At 36.3% G+C, this 22,995-nt stretch overlaps 2 protein-coding genes across 5 annotated transcripts; one reads left to right on the top strand and one right to left on the bottom strand.

Annotated features, from left to right (window-relative positions):
• The first annotated feature begins 4,036 nt into the window (after positions 1–4,036).
• Positions 4,037–15,984, top strand: cstf2 (cleavage stimulation factor, 3' pre-RNA, subunit 2). 4 transcript variants are annotated; one of them, XM_051860401.1, is made up of 15 exons: positions 4,037–4,206; positions 4,629–4,707; positions 4,797–4,966; positions 5,081–5,217; positions 7,372–7,491; positions 7,702–7,824; positions 8,497–8,599; positions 8,678–8,740; positions 11,610–11,669; positions 12,507–12,651; positions 13,823–13,980; positions 14,096–14,220; positions 15,226–15,264; positions 15,480–15,618; positions 15,786–15,984. In XM_051860401.1, exons 1-14 carry the CDS (start codon positions 4,128–4,130, stop codon positions 15,600–15,602), a joined length of 1,524 nt encoding a protein of 507 aa, XP_051716361.1. In that variant the 5' UTR covers positions 4,037–4,127; the 3' UTR covers positions 15,603–15,618; positions 15,786–15,984. The 4 variants fall into 4 exon arrangements, with proteins under 4 accessions (XP_051716361.1, XP_051716362.1, XP_051716360.1 ...); XM_051860402.1 differs by lacking the exon at positions 11,610–11,669; XM_051860400.1 differs by having other exon boundaries at positions 8,497–8,740.
• nox1 (NADPH oxidase 1) lies at positions 15,974–22,587 on the bottom strand. Its single transcript, XM_051860399.1, has 13 exons — positions 22,452–22,587; positions 22,232–22,327; positions 22,014–22,124; positions 21,842–21,926; positions 20,957–21,108; positions 20,182–20,363; positions 19,963–20,089; positions 19,782–19,874; positions 19,443–19,684; positions 18,778–18,940; positions 18,470–18,616; positions 18,244–18,368; positions 15,974–16,706 (listed from the first exon to the last, which is right to left on the bottom strand). Exons 1-13 carry the CDS (start codon positions 22,494–22,496, stop codon positions 16,580–16,582), a joined length of 1,695 nt encoding a protein of 564 aa, XP_051716359.1. The 5' UTR covers positions 22,497–22,587; the 3' UTR covers positions 15,974–16,579.
• Positions 22,588–22,995: the final 408 nt, after the last annotated feature.

The following is a 22,995-nucleotide window of genomic DNA, read 5'->3' as shown; positions in this document are numbered from 1 at the left end:
CAAATTCCGTCTCTATGACACGTGCATCTTATGGGAGGATAGGCTATTTAAAAATGCCTGTGGAACTCTTAGTGCTATAAATAAATACTATTTGTATAATTTGGTTGAAAATAAATCAAATTGCAACGCCATTAGCCCAACTGTAAATAAAACCATTTGGTTAATAACGGCGTCGGGCGACATACTAGCTGCGTGCTTCTCTGCTAGCCTGAAGTCAAAAATAGTGTTTGTGCGACCCCTACTGTTAACTTTAATGCTTACCCAACATCACACATTTCTGCTTGATTGCCTTTCCTACAAATTCACTCACCAATTAAAGTAGACTTTAATTAATGCAACTTGGCCCAGTGCTACACTTATAGCTCAACTTGTAGGGCATGGTGCTAGCAATGCCATGATCATAGGTTTTAATCCCAGGGAAAAACACAAACTGTTAAAATATAGCCTTGAATGCACTGTAAGATGCTTTGGATAAAAGTCAAGCATCTGTTTAAATTTTAAACAGAGCTGAGACAAGATGTTAGTTTTTCAGTTTATTCTTGTAACCAGGAAAACCACCCTGTTGAAAAAAACAGCATATGCTGGTAAGGTAGGTTTTGAAGCTGGTATGCTGGTTTGAGCTGTTTTATGCTGGTCCTATGCTGGTCCATGCTGGTCCTAAGCTGGTCCAGGACCAGCATGGACCAGCATAGGGCCAGCTCAGGACCAGCATAGGACCAGCATGGACCAGCATTGGACCAGCATAAACCAGCTCAAACCAGCATACCACCTTCAAAACCTACCTTAACCAGCATATGCTGTTTTTTTTCAACAGGGCAGGAAATCATAAAAATGTAATTTCCAGTCTGAAAAAGTAAGAGATGTTAATTAATGTTTTTTTGAAACGGTCACATTTTTGTAATGAACATAAATAGCCTTGCTAAATTGTTATGCTCAGCTCTAAAATATGTTTTCTGCTGAAAATCTCTAATGACCACTGGGGAAAAAATGGCTGAAAAGCGGAGATATCAAGAGATTATTTTATTCTGAATGCACAGGCAAATGCACATTCACTAACATTTGATACATTTATCAATAATTTTTTCTTTGATTAGTATTAGTAATAACATAAAATGAACATGAAGCTGATACTGAATATTTGTTCAAATGACCTTGTATGCTAGAATGTGCATTCATTTACTGTAGACTAAAATGAATCCTTTTATAGCCTATGTTTAATGACAATTTCCAGACAAATCAAATGGCAACAAACAAAAAGGTTTTAAGGATTTCTGGCAAATGAGGCCTAATATGTCTTATTCCAGACCTCTTTAATGCAAAAAACAAGCTAAAGTAATCACTTTTTAAAATAATCTAATATGTACAGTTATATCACTTCTGGAAAGAGGACTAATCTACATTTGACAAGTGACATGGCGTGAAGGCCAAGTATTGTAACCCATACTCGGAATTTGTCCTCTTTTAACCCATCCAAGTTAGTGAACACACATTTGGAGCAGTGAGTAGTGAAGACACATACACACTGTAAACCATGGACACACACACCTATGGGACAGGAAAGGCTGCCTTTTTTTTTTTTTTTTTTTTTGCTGTGGCACCCGGGGAGCGATTGGGGGGGTTAGGTGCCTTGCTCCTACGGTATTGAGAATTGAACCCGCAACCTTCAGGTTACCAGTCTGACTCTCCAACCGTTAGGGCACGGCTTTGTAAGCATTGCTGCTGCTATGTTATGATAAATTCATGTAGGCTATAATATCAAATTTTTACTCTCCATGAACAAAATAAATGCTGAACAATAGACAATTTTCTGCCTTTCATTTGTAGTTTATAGACGAGAGAGGACATGAGGTTGTCCTCACTGAGCAGATTTATTAAAACATAAATATAGCTTATCGTGTCATTGCAATTTCTTGATTTAATGTCAGTGTTGGAGCTGTCCAAGGTTCTGAAGGAACGTATTACATGATTTACATTAAATAATAAACAAAACAATGATCAACATGGTCTTGATTAATTTATATTTTCTAAGAAATTATTTTATAAAATGACTAATTCTACTGATTAACTAGAACTGTGTGAACTCACGCAAAACACAAGACTCATAAAGGCTGTTTGATGCTCACACTTGAATGTCAAATTTAGTTTACAGTACATTGCAAGAACAAATCAAAATCCTCCTGTGCTCACAACACTAAATGCATGTAAGGTGATTCTTTTTTCTTTCATTTCACAAACAATACTTAACAGAGAGTTTTGACTAGTTCATCAGCATCAGATTTATTTAATGTTGGTTTCTTTATCAAAAACAACAACAACAGCAAAAAACTAGACTCTTTATTCCAGTGCCTCTCCAACAAGGTACATTCAATGGTTCAGTAGGGGGCCTAAGTAAGCTTAGAAAGGGGCCGCAAGATGTCTCAGAGGGAAAGTTCACCCACAAAATGAAAATTCTTTCATCATACTCATCCTCATGTTGTTTCAAACCCATTTTCCACATTTCTTCTGTGGAACACAAAAGGAGATATTTTGAAAAATACTAATGCTGGTACTTCAATACACTGAAAGTGGGTAGGAATCAGAGGCTGCAAAAAGGACACAAAAGTACTATAAAAGCATAAAGAGATGTATCATGCGCTATATTCCAAGTCTTCTGAAGTCATACAATAACTTTGAAATTAAAGCTATTATTCACTAAAAATCTGGCTTTGAAATTTTTGCTTGACATCCATGGTCACCATTTACTTGTATTGTATGGAAGAGAGCCACTGAGACATTTTATCAATAATAAATTTTGTGAAAAATAGGCCCACAACATTAAAGATACAGCAGTATATCATTGTACACAACACATGGGGTACTTTTTTTATCCCTGTGTGCACCAAACCCTTCTTGAGTGTTTTCTGCCAAAAAGCTCTTTTTTTTTTTTTTTTTTAATCTGACCATAACATTTGAAAAGTAACTGATACTATTGGAACTTCAAACGGGACAGGTTATATGGTCAGATAAAAAAAATAAAAAATAAAAAAAAGAGTCAGCAAACACTCAAGATGGGTTTGGTGCACACAGGGATAAAAAAGCACCCCATGTGTACAAAAAGTACCCCATGTGTAACAAACACGTTTGTTGGGTTTTGTCAGATCAGTGTGTTATTCCTGTCGCCGTCTGTTGGCGTCAGTCAGGCTTTGTTTTCATCCCACTGAACATGTTCAATCAGCGTTTGTGTCTGTTGGGGCAGTTTGAACATGACAGTTATTTTTCATAAAATTCTAAATCCAACAGCCAACTTGTTTGTTGACGTTTGTTTGTGTGGTGTGAATTGGCCTTGTTGTGTGCCTAAGATCCTGGACATCTTGTTCAAATACATGGCATCATGGATTCTATCAAATACCAACAGATAAAAAATCAAAACCTGACCGCCTCTGCTAAAAATCTTATAATGGGCCAAGGTTGGATCTTCCAACAGGACAATGATCCAAAAACAAGCATCAAAATTAAAACAAAAATGGCTTCTGCCATGGCCATCCCAGTTCCCTGACCTGAACCTTATAGAAAATGAGTAGGGTGAACTGAAGACGGATCTGGGACTCTGAAGGATCTGGAGAGATTCTGTACGGAGGAATGGTCTCTGATCTCTTGTCAGGTGTTCTCCAAACTCATCAGGCATTATAGAAGACGACTCAGAGCTGTTATCTTGGCAAAAGGAGGTTGCAAAAAGTATTGAATAAAAGGGTATGATTAATTGTGAGCAATGTGTATTAGAGTAAAAAATTTATTGAACATTTCATAAATTATAACATTTATGAGACCCCCCCCCCATTTAAAATTCTTATTCTCCAATAAAAGTTTACATTTTTATAATTAAAAAAAATAATATGATTAACTATGCAGATTTATTTTCACAACCTTCTTTGATCATATTTACCAAGGGTATGAATAATTTTCAGCACAACTGTATATGATGATATATAATCTTGTGCAGGAAAAAAGCGCTTGCTCGGACTCTTATTTTGAAATATCAATGTACCAGTTGTGTAGCGCCATCTATATTTTTACCACACGGTTTCTAGCTTCTCATCGGTCTATTCTGATGCTTTGGTCGTGTTTACTGTGACTTTATCATTTATAATATGGCTAATTTAGCACTTGCCGCGGCAGCTGCAGCTGCCAGAGACCCTGCAGTGGACCGCTCGTTACGTTCGGTTTTCGGTATGTGTGAAAAGATTGAATTAGTTTGTTTTTCGTATGTACCATTTTGTTTTATTAGCTGCTAAGCTAAACCTCACTAACCTAGAACTAGTCTTAAATTATGTACCACTTTATCTGACTCTATATTTGAATTATTATTTTATTACATCTATATTATTAAATTATTATTTGAATTAATATTATTTGCATACAGGCTCACGTATACACAGTCGTTAGGTGTAGAACTACTGCAGATATATAATGTATGATGAAGTAACATCACGTTCCCTCTACTAAGTTTTGCACTGGACGGACTGATTCAGTGGTGTAAAGTGGTAAAAAGTAGCAGATCATCAATAAAACAAAGTGATGAGCTTCTAAACAGATGGTACAACAGTAAACCAGTGTGCAATATGATTTCTGGTTTTTTTTTTTTGTAACAGTGGGAAACATCCCATATGAGGCTACAGAGGAGCAACTTAAAGACATCTTCTCAGAGGTTGGACTTGTCGTCAGTTTTAGGTATGAACAATAATGCTGGAAACAACAACATGCTCTGGTCTCTTTTTGGAAACCTGGTGCTGATCTAGAATACAAAAAACATCTTACAGGTTGGTGTATGACAGAGAAACCGGTAAGCCAAAGGGATATGGCTTTTGTGAGTATCAGGATCAGGAGACAGCGCTCAGTGCCATGCGCAACCTGAATGGCAGAGAGTTCAGTGGCAGAGCCCTCCGCGTCGACAATGCTGCTAGTGAGAAGAATAAAGAGGAGCTCAAAAGTAAGTTTCAGTTTTTAAGTGTAATATTCCACCCAAACAGTTTGAACTTTTGATGTATAAATCTTGAGTAATAAAAACGGCTATTTTGTTTGAGCTACATGCTTGTTTCCTCAGGTTTGGGTACTGGTGCCCCAATTATTGAGTCCCCTTATGGAGATGGCTGCACACCAGAAGAAGCCCCAGAGTCCATCAGCAGGGCAGTAGCCAGCTTGCCCCCTGAGCAGATGTTTGAGCTTATGAAACAGATGAAGGTGACTATTGAAAAGTGGCCTGCTGAATTTAAAGGGGTCATATGATGCTATTTTAAAAGATCATTAATTTGTTTATTGGGTGTAATAGAATAGGATAACATGACAATAGACATCTTTGCCACTCTTCACCGAGCGTTTGAAAGCAGGCATCTATCAGCAGATCTGGATATATTAGGAATCCGCTGATAGACTCCTGCTTTCAAACGCTCCTGTGTGTATCTAAGCGCTCAGTGAAGAGCATCAAAGTTGTCTATTTACAAAATGATTTTGAAGCGTTGATCATTGTAGGCAATCACAGACATATATGTTGAGCGCATGAACACAATGGCCAATCAGAGACATAGATGTTGAGCAGGTGAAAACAATGGCCAATCAGAGACATAGATGTTGAGTGTGTGAACACAATGGCCAATCAGAGGCCGTTCAACAGTGTTCAAAATGCTACAGCGAAATGCTGGTATCATCACGTTTTTAAAATTTCAGTACCGACTTGGTACTTCAAAAAACAAATTTTTTACACACTGTACATTATTGCAGCTCCTCTATCCCCAGTCTGTCTGAAACGCACTGATTTCTACAAAGCCTCTCTTTCAGAAAAGCTCAGAGTTCTCTGATTGGCCAGCAGACCCAGTGCATTGTGATTGGCCAAACCACCACAAGCGTGTGTTGGTTATGTCATGCCACCATAATCCCGAGCTTCAGCTTCCAAGGCATTAAGCAATTGTGTAAACACAGTTAATAATGTCGTCGATTTTACCGTATCAGTTTGAGCCCAAGTCAGATTCTGAAAATGTGGATGATCAAGCCAATTTATTGCACATTCCAAATATTGCTATATATCCTAATTATTGTTAACAAGTATTCATTACTTCCATTAGCCCTTTGTTTCTATCTTAAATTAATTTGCTAACAGTGACTGTAAATTAAATTGCCTAAATTATTACATTGTTAGCTAACTGCGTGATTATATGTACATTTCTGAAATTACATAATTTGGACACCGTCAATTCGGTTAACAGATTACTCTAAATTGTAATGTTGACATGCACTCCCTGTAAAGCTGCTTTGAAACAATATGTATTGTGAAAAGTGCTATACAAATAAATGTGAATTGATCGGAAGCAATTTTGCTCTGTAAAATGCTCTGTGCACAAGCAAACTTCCTAATTTCATTTGTTTTTGTAAGGCCAAACAAAGCGGTTTTGCTTTCGCATCCAAACAACGTGTCTCTATGACAACACTACAGTTCACTGAAGTGTTGCCGCCTTTGCATATGCCGTTGGGCAGGCATTATGCTAATATTTCACACTGTGACTTAGAGGTTTGAGGAAGTAATATTTGGTCTTCGATCGAAGCGTCTTGGATCAGCGTTCTCTGTTAGATAGAATAAATCCCTGTGTGGGTGACTATGAGCTTTGTAACTTTGCAGATCTTATACATGCACAAACTGATACATTACACACTAAAGAAAAAGGAGAAAATTGAAAAAGCATCATATGACCCCTTTCAGATCAAATGGGTCTAAAAATAGCTGGAGAAAGCAAGTTGCTTAAATGAGTAGTTATTAGTAGTTAATTACTCACCCTCATGTCATTCCATACTCATAAGACTTTTGTTCATCTTCGGAACACACATATTTTTAATGAAACCCGAGAGATTTCTATCCCTACATTGTTCATCCCAGCAAAACTTTGACAGTTCAAAAAGTTCATAAAGACATAGCAACAAAATCTTTCTTTTATATGTGTTGGTCAATGTTTATACTGTATGTGAATAAAAGCCTAAAGTAAATCTTTTTATCATAAAGTGATCGTTTCTTGGATTAGACTGGACTATATTAATGTGGATTAACTTTACCATGTCTTTATGAACTTTCTGAAGTGTATACATTTATGGAATCTTTTTAATAAAGGGACAGAAATCTCTCAGGTTTCATTAAAAAAAAAATCTTCATTTGTGTTTTGAAGATGAGCGAAAGTCATACAGGTTTGGAACGACTTGAGGGGGAGTCAATGATGACAGATTTTTATTTTTTATTCTTTAGGTGAACTATCCCTTTAGTTGCTAGTAATTTTATTGTTCCATGTAATTGGATTTAAAATTTGTTGTTTTGAAGTGATTGTTAGATTTCTGATCCTGTTTTTGCTTGTACAGCTCTGTGTGCAGAACAGTCCCCAGGAGGCCAGAAACATGCTCTTGCAGAACCCTCAGCTAGCTTATGCCTTGCTGCAGGCTCAGGTGGTCATGAGGATTGTGGACCCTGAAATCGCTCTGGTAAGATCACATTAAATGTCGCTACATAGAAGAAAGGCAAGTGTCTTAGTACATTGATGGAATAGACTTGGGAATATCTTAATAACTTTCTTAAGTAAGCACTCTTATAAATATCAAGGATTTTGAAAGTATTTTTAACCAGTTGTTTAGTATGTGGCATTTTAAGCTACAGGTATATAAGATAATAAAGTGAAAAATCATCTCTTACAGAAAATGCTTCACCGTCCGGCTGTGGTTCAGCCCCTAAACCCGAGCCCTCAGCCTGGGCCAGTGCCGGTACCTAACCAGCCCCTCCCTCAGCCCAGTGTCCCTGTCTCTCAACCACAGCCAATGGTCAGTATTACATCTTTCATCATTTTCTGAACACTTGTATCATGAGATGCATTAAATTGTAGTGCTTATCTGTTATGATACACTACCATTGAAAGGTTTTTTTTTTATGCTTTTGAAAAAAGTTTCTTATTCTCACCAAGGCTGCATTTTGATCAGAAGTAAAAATAGAGATATTGTGCACAATGTGCAGTATTACAATTTAAAATAACTGTTTTATATTTTAATATCTTTTAAAATGTTATTTATTCCTGTGATGGATTTCATGTCACATGATCCTTGAGAAATGATTCTAATATGCTCATTTGCTGCTCAAGTAACATTTCCGATAATTATCGATATTGAAAATAGTTGTGCAGTCTTTACTGACCCCAACTTTTGAACATTTTTGTGCTTTTACATGGACAGTCTGTCACTGATTATTCTTAGTATTCCAACAATTTGTAAGGGTGTGTAAATGTTATAAGTTTAAGTAAAACCCAATAAATGAACTTAGATATTTTGCTGTGCATGTACTTATTGCATGTGCATTGCATGCTCTGTAGTCTTTCAGTGAACAACAAAAAGCTCATGGTTGATATTTGAACAAGTTTCAGTCGGGTTCATGGACAATTAAGCCGTTATCCTCATTCGTGGCACTAATGAGTAATTTTCTATTGATCCTGTGACTTACAGCCAGGTATGCACGTGAACGGAGCCCCTCAAATGATGCAGCCTCCTCAGATGGGGGGTGGCGTACCCGGACCAATGCCAGGACAGGGACCCATGGGACCAGCTGGTAAGCTCAATTGTCCTTGCATTACTTTGGTGCTTCGTGTTCGTGTGCATATATATAGCAGTTTACCTCCCTCTACAGGTGGGATGCAGCCTCAGATAGGGATCCCTCCAGGAGGCCCTGTGCCCATGGATAGAGGACAAGGTACTCATTTTAGGCAGTTCTTTGTGTATGCTTGAAATTGAAATTTAAGAAGTAGTATTATTTTTATATAATTTAGGATATTCCCAGTCATTGTGAGAAAATTATATTGCTATATGATTTATTTGTACCTCCTGAACAGCATTACCAAACCTGTCCACAAGTGAGCAGTATTGGACAACGCTAGTGCTAGCTTTTATGTAGATATTTCATTTTCATTCGCATCTCTTCAAGGTGAAGTGTGTAATTTCTACATTCTAATGGAATTGCAAAAACAGTTTTCTTAAACGTTCTGTCTTCCATTGGTCAGAAAGTCCTGTCCCAAACTCTCAACATTTGGTTGAGTCAGTGTTGTTGTCTGAAGTATTTTAATGGTGAAAATGACACACTTCACCTTTTTAAAATCACCATTTTATGATGATCGCCATCAGCTGATGCCTGTACCTTACAGATCCAAATTTCCCACTTACGTAAGATCTCAAATAGTGATAGTGTTCCAGATAAATAGTGCACTTAAAGTGCTTTTTTTTTTTAATTATTAAAAAATACATTTTATTTGGTTATTATAATTGTTGCATAGAACAACTATAATAATATTATATAATATTTTATATATATATATATATATATATATATATATATATATATATATATAAATACACACACACACACACACAGAGGAAAATGGGGGGAAAATCACATTATGAAATGAACGTTTTTCTCCAAAACACGTTGGCCACAATTATTGGCACCCTTTTATTCAATACTTTTTGCAACCTCCTTTTGCCAAGATAACAGCTCTGAGTCTTCTCCTATAATGCCTGATGAGTTTGGAGAACACCTGACAAGAGATCAGAGACCATTCCTTCATGCAGAATCTCTCCAGATCCTTCAGATTCCCAGCTCCATGCTGGTGCTTCTTCTCTTCAGTTCACTCCACTCATTTTCTATAGAGTTCAGGTCAGGGGACTGTGACGGCCATGGCAGAAGCTTCATTTTGTGCTCAGTGACACATTTTTGTGTTGGTTTTGATGTTTGTTTTGGATCATTGTCCTGATGGAAGATCCAACCACGGCTCATTATTGGATTTCTAGCAGAAGTGGTCAGGTTTTTATTTTTTATCTGTTGGTATTTGATAGAATCCATGATACCATGTATCTGAACAAGATGTCCAGGACCTCCAGCAGAAAAATAGGTCCACAACAGTAAAGATCCAGCAGTATATTTAACCGTGGGCATGGGGTACTTTTTATCCATGTGTGCACCAAAGCCATCTGGTAGGTTTGCTGCCAAAAAACTTTTTTTAGTTTCATCTGACCATAGACGCCGGTCCCGTTTGAAGTTCCAGTCTTGTCTGACAGCTGAATATACTGGAAATTGTTTCTGGATGAGAGCAGAGGATTTTTCTTGAAACCCTCCCAAACAACTTGTGGGGATGTAGGTGCTGTTTGATCATTTTTTTTTAGGCTTTCTGAGACACAAGACTCAACTAATCTCTGCAATTCTCCAGCTGTGATCTTTGGAGAGTCTTTGGCCACTCAAACTTTCCTCCTCACCACGCATTTAGGACGATTTAGACACACGTCCTCTTCCAGGCAGATTTGTAACATCTTTAGTTGATTGGAACTTCTTAATTATTGCCCTGATAGTGGAAATGGGGATTTTCAGTGCTTCAGCTATTTTCTTACAGCCGCTTTCTATTTTGTGAAGCTCAACAATCTTTTGCTGCACATCAGAACTATATTCTTTGGTTTTACTCATTGTGATGAATGATTAAAGGAATTTGGCTTTTGTGTTTCCTCATTTATACTTCTGTGGAACAGGAAGTCATGGCTGGACAATTTCATGCTCCTAGTCACCCTGGTGTGCTAAAAAAAAAAAGTAAATATGAATTTTACTTCAGAGATATTTTACATAAAAAAAATCTAGGGGTGCCAATAATTGTGGCCAACGTGTATTGGAGAAAAATATTTATTTCATAATGTGAGTTTCCACCCACTTTCAATTCTTTTCCTTCAATGAAAGGTTAGATTTTTGCTAATTTTATGAATTAAAGATCAAAAGGATAAACAATGCAGATTTATTTTTACAGTCATCTTTGATCATTTATCAAGGGTACCAACAATTTTGTCCACGTCTGTATATTTATTTATTTATTTATTTATTTATTTATTTATTTATTTATTTATTTTTTGTGTATGCTACCTTTAGAAATTTGGGGGTCAGTATTTTGTTTTTGTTTTTGAGAATTACTATTTTAAAAATATTTAAAATAATACTTTTATTTGTCAAGGATGCATTAAATGAATAAAAAGTGACAGTAAAAGAATCAGGGAAAAAAAATACCACGGTTTCCACTAAATTAATAAGCAGCACAACCATTTTTAACTGTGCTTAATAAGAAGAAATGTTTTTTGAGCACCAAATCAGTGACACTAAATACTGGAGTAATGGCTGCTGAAAATTCAGAAGAATAAGTTTTTATAATATGTTAAAATAGAAAACAGTTATTTTAAATTTGTAGTAATATTTCACAATATTACTGTTTTTACTGTATTTTTGATCAAATACGGGTAGATGCAGCCTTGATGAGCAAAAGAGACCTTTCAAAAATCTTACTGACCCCAAACTTATGAAATATATAAAACATATATTATCTTGATTTCTAGATATTTATATCTTTACATATTCATCTTTACATCTTGATTTCTAGATATTTATATCCGCATTAGCCAATTAAAACCCCATATTGACCCCTACTTTAACCCATGTCCATTAACATCAGTACAAGCATCCGTGGGTAATATCAGTAAGTGCTATCGTGCGCTGTCTCAGTTCTCTCTCCTGTTCTCTTCACTTAATGCTGACACAGGAAACCTTCAGGACTCTTCTGTGGGAGCAGCTGGGCAGGCTGCTATCGAGCGACCTCAAGGTATTATGGGTGTAACTCTGGTCTGCTCAAAACAGGGCTGTCAAGACTGTCACCAGCTAATTGTCTTACCCCTATGTGCACCTTTTGGAGTGCACTCCTTATCTCTGCATACCCCTAAACATCACGCCTGAATTTGACAGTAGTACGTGAACTTTGTGGCAGTTTGAAATGAATAAAGTGTAACTTCCAATCATGTCAAAGAGAGTGCAACATACCATATAGATGTCTAGAGAAAAAAGTGAAACTGTAAAAAAAACATTGTAAATGTAAAAAACACTGGTTAAAACATGTTCGTAAATAGTGTTGAAACGTAGGTGTGTCCTGCATTACTGTGTCTCTAAAACAAAAGCATTTGACGCATTGTAAACAGTTTTGACTTTTTATTGTACTGAATCCAGAACCTGAACAATGAAGACTTGTTAATGGAATGTGCCAATGTAGCAGAATAGAGATGAGCATTGATGGGTTTAACTTTGTAAAGTTAAACTTTTGAAATCCTCTCTGATCAAAGTCACTGTGACAGGTGAAACATTGTCCTTTTGTTTGTGAAGTGGAACCTTTTTTGTTTCCTTCAGTCTAATTATCTTGACACTTAAGGAAATGCCCTGGTGTATCATAACGGTGTCATACTTTCCAAATATGTCCTTGACAATACAACATTATTAATTTCTTTGGTTGCATAAAAGGACATTTCCAAATTTTGAAATGTTTGTGTTGTGCTCTTTGACACTAGTTTCTTTCATTGTTTTGAATCTATAGACATTCTCTTTTTGAGCCATGTCAGAGTAACTAAGCATGCACTTTTCTTTAAATCATATAATTGTTCTTTTTTCACAGTGCCAATAGTAGACCCACGTGCCCCAATGCGAGGGGCCCCACAAGGTCCTCCAGGGATCCCACCCAGAGGCCTTCTTGGCGATGGTCCGAACGACCCTCGAGGTGGATCATTGGTCAATGTTACTGGAGACGTGGTGGAGCCAGGGTAATGCATGCTAAAAACCATGTTGCAATGACATTTAGATGATCACAGCTGTTCAGTCTCATTAGTTTGTTAGAAAGCTTACATTGACGACAAATTTTTTCCCCTGTTTATGCAACTGTGATTACCCTTGTAAAGTCTGACAGATTAAATAATAGTCAGGAAAATAAAATACAATGGAAAATAATGGGAAAATGTAGTAATTTAAAGTCAAATTATCTATTAAAAAAAAAATGGTAGTTTTGAAAATTATTAGTTTGGGGTCATTAAGGTTATTGTAGTAGTCTCTTATGGTCACCAAGGCTACATTTACATACAGTAAAATTATATATAGTGAAATATTACAATTCAAAATTATTCCTTTTTTAAAATATGAAGATTTTTCAGCATCATTACTCCTGTCTTTAGTGTCACATGATGATCCTTCAGAAATCATTCTGTCGGTAATATGCTGATTTGGCTCTTAAACATTTCTTATTATTATTGTTAGTGTTGAAAACTGCTTCTTAATATTTTTTTTGTGGAAATTGTGATACATTTTGTTTCAGAATTCTTTGATGAATGGAAAAGAACAGCATTTAAAGATGCAGTGTGTAAAATTTGGGAGGATCTATTGACAGAAATGCAATATAATATACATAACTATGTTTTCAGTGGTGCATAAAGACCTTATATAATGAACCGTTATGTGTTTATTACCTTAGAATGAGCCATTTCTATCTCATACACCGCGGGTCATGTCAAGTCATCATTATGCGCCGGCATATTTCTACAGTAACCCTAAACGGACAAACTGCTCTACAGATCGCGTTTCGTCACTATGTTTATTGGTGTTTTTAGAGACAGTCTGCATTGTCACTACGTTGAATACGCACAAAGTAGTAGTCGTCATCTGGTTTATAAGAAGCAGAGACCGTTCTTTGTTAGAAGTAAGAAGAAAACTCATTGCTTCACTGGGTATTGTGCTCTCTGCTGTCTCAGACGACGACATCTTTATGTCAGCCAGATGGCCACCGTAGCTTCTCTGAAAGGGAGGGGTGTGTGCCGTTAGTTGCACCTTTAATGGAATTTTTGTAACATTAAATATCTTTACTGTCCACTAAAGAATTTTTATTGCTTTTACTATCTGTTAAGTTCACAACAAAAGCTTATCATTTTGTTTGTTCACGTACAGGCGTGGTTACATTGGAGGCCCTCCGCAACATCAGGGGCCGCCCATGCATATGGCACCCCCAGACATGCGTGGCCCTCATGACATTAGAGGAGGACCCATGATGGGAGAACCTAGAGGCCCTATGATGGAGCAGCGTGGTCCACCTATGGAGGCAAGAGGTACTGGTAGATGTGGTTTCACTAATACTAGTTTTACTCCTTACTGAAATACCACTCCAGTTGAATGATTTCTGATACAGATAAGATTTTTTAAAAATGTTCTTAATTCCTCAAGGCCGTGATCCAAGAGCTGTTGATGCTCGGGGTCCGATAGCTGGCCAGAGGGTTCCTGTGGCTGGTGGAATGCAGGGTCCTCCCCCCCACGGCATGGGACAAAGTGCACCTCCAGCAGTGAGACCAGTAAGATTTCCACACTCCTATAATTTGCCTTTTCTTTATAGCAGAGCTTTTCAAGCGTTTTAATACTTATGACCCCCAAATTTGATCATACCCTTGTGACAGACCCCCTTCCTAAAATATTAAGGCAGTTATGTGTTTTCAAGTCAAAAGAACCTGTGTTGTTTGTACTAGATGTGATATTTAAGGAAAGCAGGTTTGCAAAATTTTAAATTATTCACTTTTATTTGGCATTTTACTAAAGACAAAAACAAATGATTAAAAATGATCTGGAAAATATTTACTGTGTATTAAGCTATCAGCTTAGTATTAAAATATTAGAGAGCCATTTTGTATTGCGTTCATATTTATATGAATAGTACTTATCACAATAAATATAGTTTTAATGCAGCTTTACAGAAAACAGTACTATACAATTAAGAAAGCCAAAGTCCCTAAAAAGATGCAAATAAAACACAAAAGATTTGATTAAATGTACACTACCATTTAACAGTTTGGGGTCTCATGTTCACCAAGGCTGCATTTATATGATGAGAAATACAGTATAAAACTGTAATATTGCGAGATATTATACAATTAAAAATAATTAATTTTTTTTAATGTTTTAAAATGTAATTTATTCTTGTACTGGAAAAGCTGAATTTTCAGCATCATTACTCCAGTCTTCATGTCACATGATCCTTCAGAAAGGATTCAAACATGCTGAGAAAACTTTGTGCTCAGGAAATATTTCTAATTATTTTTATTAGTAATGTTGAGAAAAAAAAAAAAAAAGTTGTGCCGCCCAAACTTTTGAATGGTTTTTATTGCTAAGGAAAGATAAAAAGTTTTTCTCCAGAAATATATATGCATATCTGTTCATTTCTTGCTGTAAAAACACATTTCATTAATTTTTTTTCTCTCTCGCATCTTCAATGGATCCCTTTGCCACCCTGTATGAAAAGCCCTCTCTCAGAGAACAGTATTCAGCTTGCAGTACTTAATTCAAATATCTGCATGTTTTAACAGGGTCCTACATCAGATGTGTCATCACAAGACCATGAGAAGGTGGGTAGTTTTTTTTTTTTTCACACTTTTCAGATCTGCATCACTGCATCCTTTTTAAGTTTCACTGACCAGATTTTCCAGAATTACTAGTTACTTGTTGACATGTTGATTTAAATGTTGACAGATTAATCAAGCTTCAATTCAAAACTGTCGTGATGTAACAAGGCCTCTGTCTCGTAGATACTAATCTATGTGCTGTGTTTCCACATTCCCAGGCTGCCTTGATTATGCAGGTCCTGCAGCTGACCCCAGAACAGATCGCCATGCTGCCACCAGAACAGAGACAGAGTATCCTGATACTGAAGGAGCAGATTCAGAAGACAGCAGGCGCACCCTGAAGACTCATCATGCGACGTGAGCGCTTTTGTTTCTTCCTCATCCATCCTAAAACAGCTTATTATGATAATCACAGGCTCTGTGACAAAGTGGAATGCGGTTTTTGTTACATAACAGAATGAGACATGGTTAATTTGGGTAAGTGCAAGTGTGAAAATCTGACTCTACAACTGGTGTGATTGCAGGAACGTACGCATCTGATCACGCAAACCCATCACCTGGCTACTTTTGTATTGGTCTGCAAGAGGTCCCCATCTGTAACTTTTTGTTGTTTTTGTTTTCTAGTGATATTTTCTTATTTTAAGTGAAATCAGTTGTATATGAATAGTAGTGATTCACAGTTTATTGCTAATGAAAAAAATAAACAACTGGATTTTGAAATAACTGGATATTGTTATTTTATTTATAAAAACAATTTAGAAAAAACATGTATAACGTACAGTATTAACAACTTCTATGATAGTTGTTTTGATTATTTTTTTTAAAAGGTTACACAATCAGTGACTAACCATATGTGACATGTTAGATCAAATAATGTATGCTTTTAAAAAAAAAAAGCAGTTTTCCTTTTTCACTTTCACAAGGAGCTAAAATGCTCAGTGCTTTTCAGTAACTTCTTGCCATGCTAATTTTAGAGTTCACTTATTTACACAAGGAGGCATTTATAAAGACAATACATTCTGATGGAGTTCTTATTTCCCTGATTCTTGGTGATTCATTTCTAACCAGGAACTTAAAGCCAAACCTTGAAAAAAAGAAATACAATGCGTGGACTTTTGACTCAGACACGGAATTAGTCACTTCCAGCAAGTTGCGCACTTTCCAGGAGGAAGGTTATAATTTTTCACGTAGTCTCACAGTAATGCAGAATCATTCGGATGGAAAGATTTGAGGTATGACAAATCATGATACTGCTGAAGAACACAATCTCAAGTGCACAAGTCCTTCAAGAGAATTAAGTTTCCTGCAAAATATTTCCTCAGAAGTTCTCTTTGTTAAAGTAAAACTTGGTTCTCCGTGGATCCACGTCTGAGTACTTAACACATTTCTTCTCCAAGTCCTTCGCTAAGGCTTGTGGGCCACACAAGAAAGTTCCAACCACAGATCTGTGGATATTTTAAATAAAATGTTAGCGTTAAGATATTTTTGAATATCATATATGGGCCATTCTACAGAACTGGTTCAAAGTCAGAGTTCGAAATGTCTTGGGGGGAAAAAAAGTCTTTTTCCACAAATTTTGTATGCAAATTGTATAATATCCAAGCTATACATTTCTAGTAATTGTGCAGTTAATTCTCATATTGTATTTTCAGAAAGATTTGGAATATTTTTCCTCTCCCCAAATTTGTCACTACTGAAACATCATAATAAATAATTTCATAAGAAGGGTTACATTGACCTATTAAGATTTTGTACTACCTTGTAAATATATATTTTTTCTATTAAAAAAAAAAGGTAAATCAATAACAATTATAATTTTAGTTTAAATTACAAGTATAATTTATGAGATTTGTTGTATTTTGAATCCAATCTTTCTTTATAAAAGTTATAAAGTTTATTATAGTGGTTTCAAAATTAAGTGTTCATTAGTTTGAATATACATTGAACCAAACACTATAATAACATCTTAGTTGATAATTCAATATATTTTTGAAAAAACATCCCATGTTTTGGTCAAGACTGCACATTTTCGGTAGTGACAGTAATGTGTTGGTAGCCACCATATTACATTACAGAAATTTAACTCGCATACTAAAACATTAATGATTTCCATAGTAAAACATACTAAAATTCTAATGATTTGCATAACTGTACTAAAATTTAGTTTATTTCCCCCAAATAAATGATTATATGTTCCCTTTTGTCACTGCTGAAAGTCATGACCGAAATGTGAAGTTTCAGTTGTGACAATTTTAAATACTTTTGAGCCTAGCTCAAAGATGATGATCAGCACATGGTTACCTAACACAGTTCTGAACAGTTGTATACACATAAAAACTAAATTTTATGGAATAGCACCCAAAAAAGTTTGCTTAATTGCAGAAAAATTGTGTTTGGTAGTGACGTTCCTTAAAGTTACACATAGATTTTCAGATTTTGGAAACATTTAACTCAAAATGATGGTACCTATTTACTATGAAAGAGAGGCTATGAGGGAGGGACATGGGAATATCTCCTGATCAAAAATGTAGGGGTGTGGTTAAAATCAGTCTCAGCCAATGGACCAAAACATACACTGTTTCGGTAGTGACATGAAAATGTGGGACACTTTTTTTTTTTTTTTTACATAGTTTCATGATTTAAAAATAGAAATATAAAAAAAAATTCACTTAAAAAAAAAAAAAATCAAATTTTTAAAAACAGCAATGGAAAAAATTGCAAAAATTATTTCAATATTTTCACAAGTTGAAATTTAGGGGTTAGGGTTCGGGACAGTCACCTCCCAATTGAAAGTGCCCAATAAATGATGATTTTTTTATATATTAAGCTTAATAGATAATAGAAAGATCTTAGTAAACATCTAAAATTTGAATACTTGAATGCTTTTTAAATGTGTTTTTTGGTTGTGGGACAGCAGCTTGCTACAATTCTGTAGAATGGCCCTTATAGGAAGCAAAAACATGGAGAAGTTTTAAAACGTACGATGGGTTTTCTTGCCGAACTTGCTCAAATTCTTTATCCCAGTTCGGTCGGCCATAATGAGTCTTCTGCTTTAGACCAGTGATGATATCTGTATCTTTATCAAAATGCACCATTGCATGGTCTGCCTGTAAACGCAAGATTAGATGTTCTGTGACATGCACACATTGCTCATACTTCAATTAAGATCAACTTGCTTTTCGTATCACAGGAGATTTTTTTAACGTACATGACTCTGGTCCCATCCAGTGAGGTAGAGCTTATATGTGAGGAAGTCCCTCAATCCTCGTTCTTCCATTTCTCTCTCAAGGACCTGTAGGAGATCTGCAAACCACTCGAAGGCATATGTCTCCCTACACAGCCAGTAGAAGTAAATCTAAACACAAAAGTCAGAAATGGAAAGGAAACTGAGTTTCAAGGAATGCTGGACTTTGTTATCTAGGGCATGAAGGCAACCTTTGTAATCACTGCAACAACAGGAGTGATTGTACACGACCTTTGCACCAACTTCCTTATATTAGGCCCAAATGTTCTTACCCTCTTTGTTCGTAGTTTAGGGTCGGAGTCTTTAAACTTGTACCAAATGGACTTCAGGATAGAGGCAAATGGGGTCACTCCAATCCCACAACCCACCAGCATGCTGACCTCGTAATCAAATACATCCTCGCTCGCAGTTCCAAACGGGCCATCCACACCCATCCTGACACAAAAAATAAAAGATCCACACATTATTCTTGATATTCTACTGTTACTGTTTACTATTACCTGTGTTTTCATACCAAGTGACCAAGAAATCAAAATGGACAATTCCTAATTTTTTATGGAATATTCAGTATTTATTATAAATTATTTATCCATGCACATCATTATTATTATTTTTTTTTTTTAAATCTGTGTGCCCTCATAACTGTTAATCAAAATAACTTCCCCTGCATACTGGTGTAAGGGTGGGACTATCTGTCACTTAAATGAGATTACAGCAATAGCAAACCACAACCATCCAATCAATTCCTGGTAGATAAAAATCAAGTCCCACCCTATATATTTTTTTTTGTTTGAGAAGCTCTTTCACACAGACATATGTCACAATAGGGAGGAAAAGGCCATCACAACTTCACAAAGTTGAAATTACAAACTGCAATTTGAAGATTGCATGAATATTTTGTGCCTAGAGAATAAGTAAAATGGCAAAAAGTACATACTTAGGTCCTTGCCCACCCTCTGGTAGGTTTTCAACCATACTGATGAGCTTTTCAGTCCAGTCTCCAACTAAGCGGATGTGCACACTAAAGAAGTCTTCCTCCGGGGCTGATGTCATGGTGAACGGGTGCCACTCCAGCTGAGAGATGGCTGGACAATTGAGGAACACATACTGGCCAACTTCCATCTTGAATCCAGGCTTAACCAGCTGTAGTTCCAACACTTTAGATGGGCGGATTACAATCTAGTATGCAAGCATGAATACAGTTTGTCAGCAATTGTGATGGGGTTCAGATGAACAGTATATCTGTAGTTTTGTCAAAACGTCCACGACAACACACCTTTCTATAACTGACAGGCTGCATGTAGCGAATGAAACGCAGCAGCCGCTCACAAAGGTAAATTATCATCGGCCCAATCACCCACATCCAGGTCTGCAACAGAAGATTCAGCAAATTGAAATCAGCAACCACCAAAAATAAATCTATAGGCTTGTGCATTTGTAAATTTGACAACTTTTACCTGAGGAAATCCTCCGGCAAACTGCGGAATTGGACATTCAGGAATTTTCCCCCAGTTCTCTGGCTGCTCATCGCAGAAGGAAGTATTGTGAGGCGGATCGGTCACTTGCTGACTTCGCACAATGCGTCTGGACATAAATCAAACAGCTTGTTTTGCTTGCTTTTAATAATCCACTATAAAAAGTTTTAAAATTGGGCTCAATCAGGAAATAGTTCTTACCCTGCACCGTGGAAAACCAAGCCAGCAAAGAAAATGATGAAGAGGTGATGCGTGTACCAAAAGACCTCAAAGTAGCTTCTGCGAATGACTTCCATAGAGGAAGTGATCATGAGGATGAGGGCAAGAGTTATGACGACACCTGTGAGACCCGCGATAGTGGTGAACACAAAAATCGTTGGAGTCTGGAGAACAAGGAAACAAGATTAGAGAAGGCATATCACATCTCAGTATACAGTATAGAGCTCAGTTGTAATCTACTGTTCATACATTTGGGGCTGGTAAGATTTTTTTAATGTTTTTGAAAACACCAAGGTGGCATTTATGTGATTGAAAATACAATAAAATAGTAATATTGTGAAATACTGATTTAAAGTAACTTCTTTATGGTTTAATATATTTTAAAATGTAATTTATTCCTGTGATGGCAAAGCATCATTACTCCAGTCTTCAGTCACATGATTCTTCAGAAATCATTCAGTGATTTCTATCATTCATGCTGATTCAATGCTTAAGAAACATTTCTTTTTATTATCACAGTTAAAACCGGTTTTGCTGCTTAATATTTTTGTGGAAACATGATACTTTTTTTTCAGGATTGTCTGATGAATAGAAAGTTCATAACAGCATTTGTTTGAGATAGAAATCTTTTGAAACATTATAAATGTCTACTGTCACTTTTGATAAATTTGATGCATCTTACTGACCCCAAATTTTTGAATGGTAGTATATATAAAAAATCTTAATAAAAGCCTTACTGTAAAATACAGCAACTCACCGTAGAACTGGAGCGAACAGGATTAAGGTAAGTAGTATTTAATTCAGTGGAGTCGTCAAGCATAGACAGATTACCGGCGAGAGGCCCATATCGTCCTTCTAAGCTGTTGCTGTACCATTCCACATTAAGCAAATGAGCGATAGTGTGAACCGCTGCATTAAAGAAGGATTTCATATGGTCAGATATCATGTAAACAAAAAAATTTAAGAACGTAAAATGCCTGTTACAACAATTCTAATTTTTGTTTATTAAAATTGTTTACTTGCAAATCTAAATTTAAGTTTGCAAATATAAATTTAAGTTCAGTATGATTTATATATCCATGCAGAACCCCTTCAAATACCTTCAGGGGTCCACAGACCAGGTTGAAGATGCTTGCTCTAACCCATGAAGTTGTTTAATAGCACTTAAAAATACAGCATATCGGACAAAAACTTCTTTGGATGTTCCTCTAAAGTTCTTTTTTAGTTTTTTTTTTTAACGTGTGTCTTTTCACAGTGACATGTCCTTATGAATGAAACATATGTATCTTTAGCCAGACACAAATGTGTTAAATACTAGAATCAGCTTCTTGCAAAATCAAAACTTGGTCAATGTTTATCCAGATTTGTCCTTTAAGAATAGCACTGCCTGCAATGCTAGGGTTATCGGGGTGAAATATTTAGACTATAGCTCAGACTGTGGTTGCTGTTTTATTAACAATGAGAAAATGTTTGATTTTGTATCCTATTGCATCACAGCATGAAAAAAACGCCAGAGTGAATGTTCTGAATAGATATTGCACATGTGAGGCTTTCTTGTAAAACATACTGTCATTCAGGTAAAAGTCAAGCCTGCAATATGCACCACAACTTCCTATTAAGTTTTCAAGGACATGTTGTTTACCTGTCATTAAAGCAATCATGTAAGCAACCAATTTGTGGAAAGTCAGATTTTTGTCCAGCTGTTTCCTTATTGTTCGTCCACAGCACTAAAACATGAACAGGAGGGAAAATACTTACAGAGGGTCTCATATACTATATCTCAAACACAAAGGTACAAGTGTGCAGCAACTCACCATGAAAGAGCCGCGGAGAAGAGACAGCAGGTTGCGGCATACTGGCAGAAGAATCAGCATGCAGTTGAAGTTGAGTACAGCAGCTGGAGCTCTGGCCCAGGGCAATGCAGACTGAAAGAAATAGTATTACATTCACTTTCAATACTTAATAATTTACTTCCTTAGTGTACTATTCTTTCTTGGAGAATGCTTTGTAAAATGTTTCTCTCAGAACTTACCCCTAAAAGTTCACGAGTGTAATCAAATTGTGGTCCCCGATCATAGAATAAGTAGAAGTGGACAAACAGAAAGATGTTGATGCCCATCCACACCACCTACAAATATAGATCATCAATAACTTAAGACAAAAAATACGACTTATTTTAATTTAAGGTTTATAGTTAACTGCATTAGCAAATTTTCATTCAAGTAAATAGTCAGCAAAACAATGCCTCTTACCACGATGAAGGCACTCGGCCCGTGATTGATTATCCAGTTGCTCATCTTTACTCTCTAGCACTGCATACATGAATGAACACTTCTCGCAGATGAGCGCTATTTTACTCACCTGTTCATGACTCCACCCTCTACTGTCCTCGATGACCAGGAAATGGGCTGTAAAAAATGATTTTGTTTATGTTGCATGTCTGAAGAAATTCCCCAGGGGAAACTATTTATCGTGACTGTAAGTGAGTCTTGGTATTTGACTGGAAACGGTTACATAAACGATGGGCTTGGTCGTTACAAATGTCAACTATTTTTCTCAATTAAATTGAAATGTAAAATGAGCCACTTAGCTGTTTGAAATTATTTTAATGACAAGTAACACACACACATACGTTTACGGGGACTCTCCAAAGACGGTTTTTATACTGTACAAACTGTACATTCTATCTCCCTACACTACCACACCCCTAAACCCACCTATCACACAAAACTGTCTGCATTTTTTGAATTTCAAAAAAACACGGTTTAGTATGTTTTTTAAGCCATTTGGTTTACG

The sequence above is a fragment of the Ctenopharyngodon idella genome, chromosome 14 (assembly GCF_019924925.1).
Source record: "Ctenopharyngodon idella isolate HZGC_01 chromosome 14, HZGC01, whole genome shotgun sequence".
Taxonomy (NCBI): Eukaryota; Metazoa; Chordata; class Actinopteri; order Cypriniformes; family Xenocyprididae; genus Ctenopharyngodon; species Ctenopharyngodon idella.
The sequence above is the reverse complement of the archived record's forward strand: the minus strand, read 5'-3'. Positions and strand labels throughout refer to the sequence as shown.

Coding starts and splice junctions, on each gene's coding strand:
- cstf2 (XM_051860400.1), top strand. CDS start 4,128: ATGGCTAATTTAGCACTTGCCGCGGCAGCTGCAGCTGCCAGAGACCCT. Junction 4,708..4,796: donor GGACTTGTCGTCAGTTTTAG/GTATGAACAATA, acceptor AACATCTTACAG/GTTGGTGTATGACAGAGAAA. Junction 7,492..7,701: donor TGGACCCTGAAATCGCTCTG/GTAAGATCACAT, acceptor CATCTCTTACAG/AAAATGCTTCACCGTCCGGC.
- nox1 (XM_051860399.1), bottom strand. CDS start 22,496: ATGAGCAACTGGATAATCAATCACGGGCCGAGTGCCTTCATCGTG. Junction 21,109..21,841: donor CATGATTGCTTTAATGACAG/GTAAACAACATG, acceptor TCTTTAATGCAG/CGGTTCACACTATCGCTCAT. Junction 19,685..19,781: donor AGCCTGTCAGTTATAGAAAG/GTGTGTTGTCGT, acceptor CTTGCATACTAG/ATTGTAATCCGCCCATCTAA.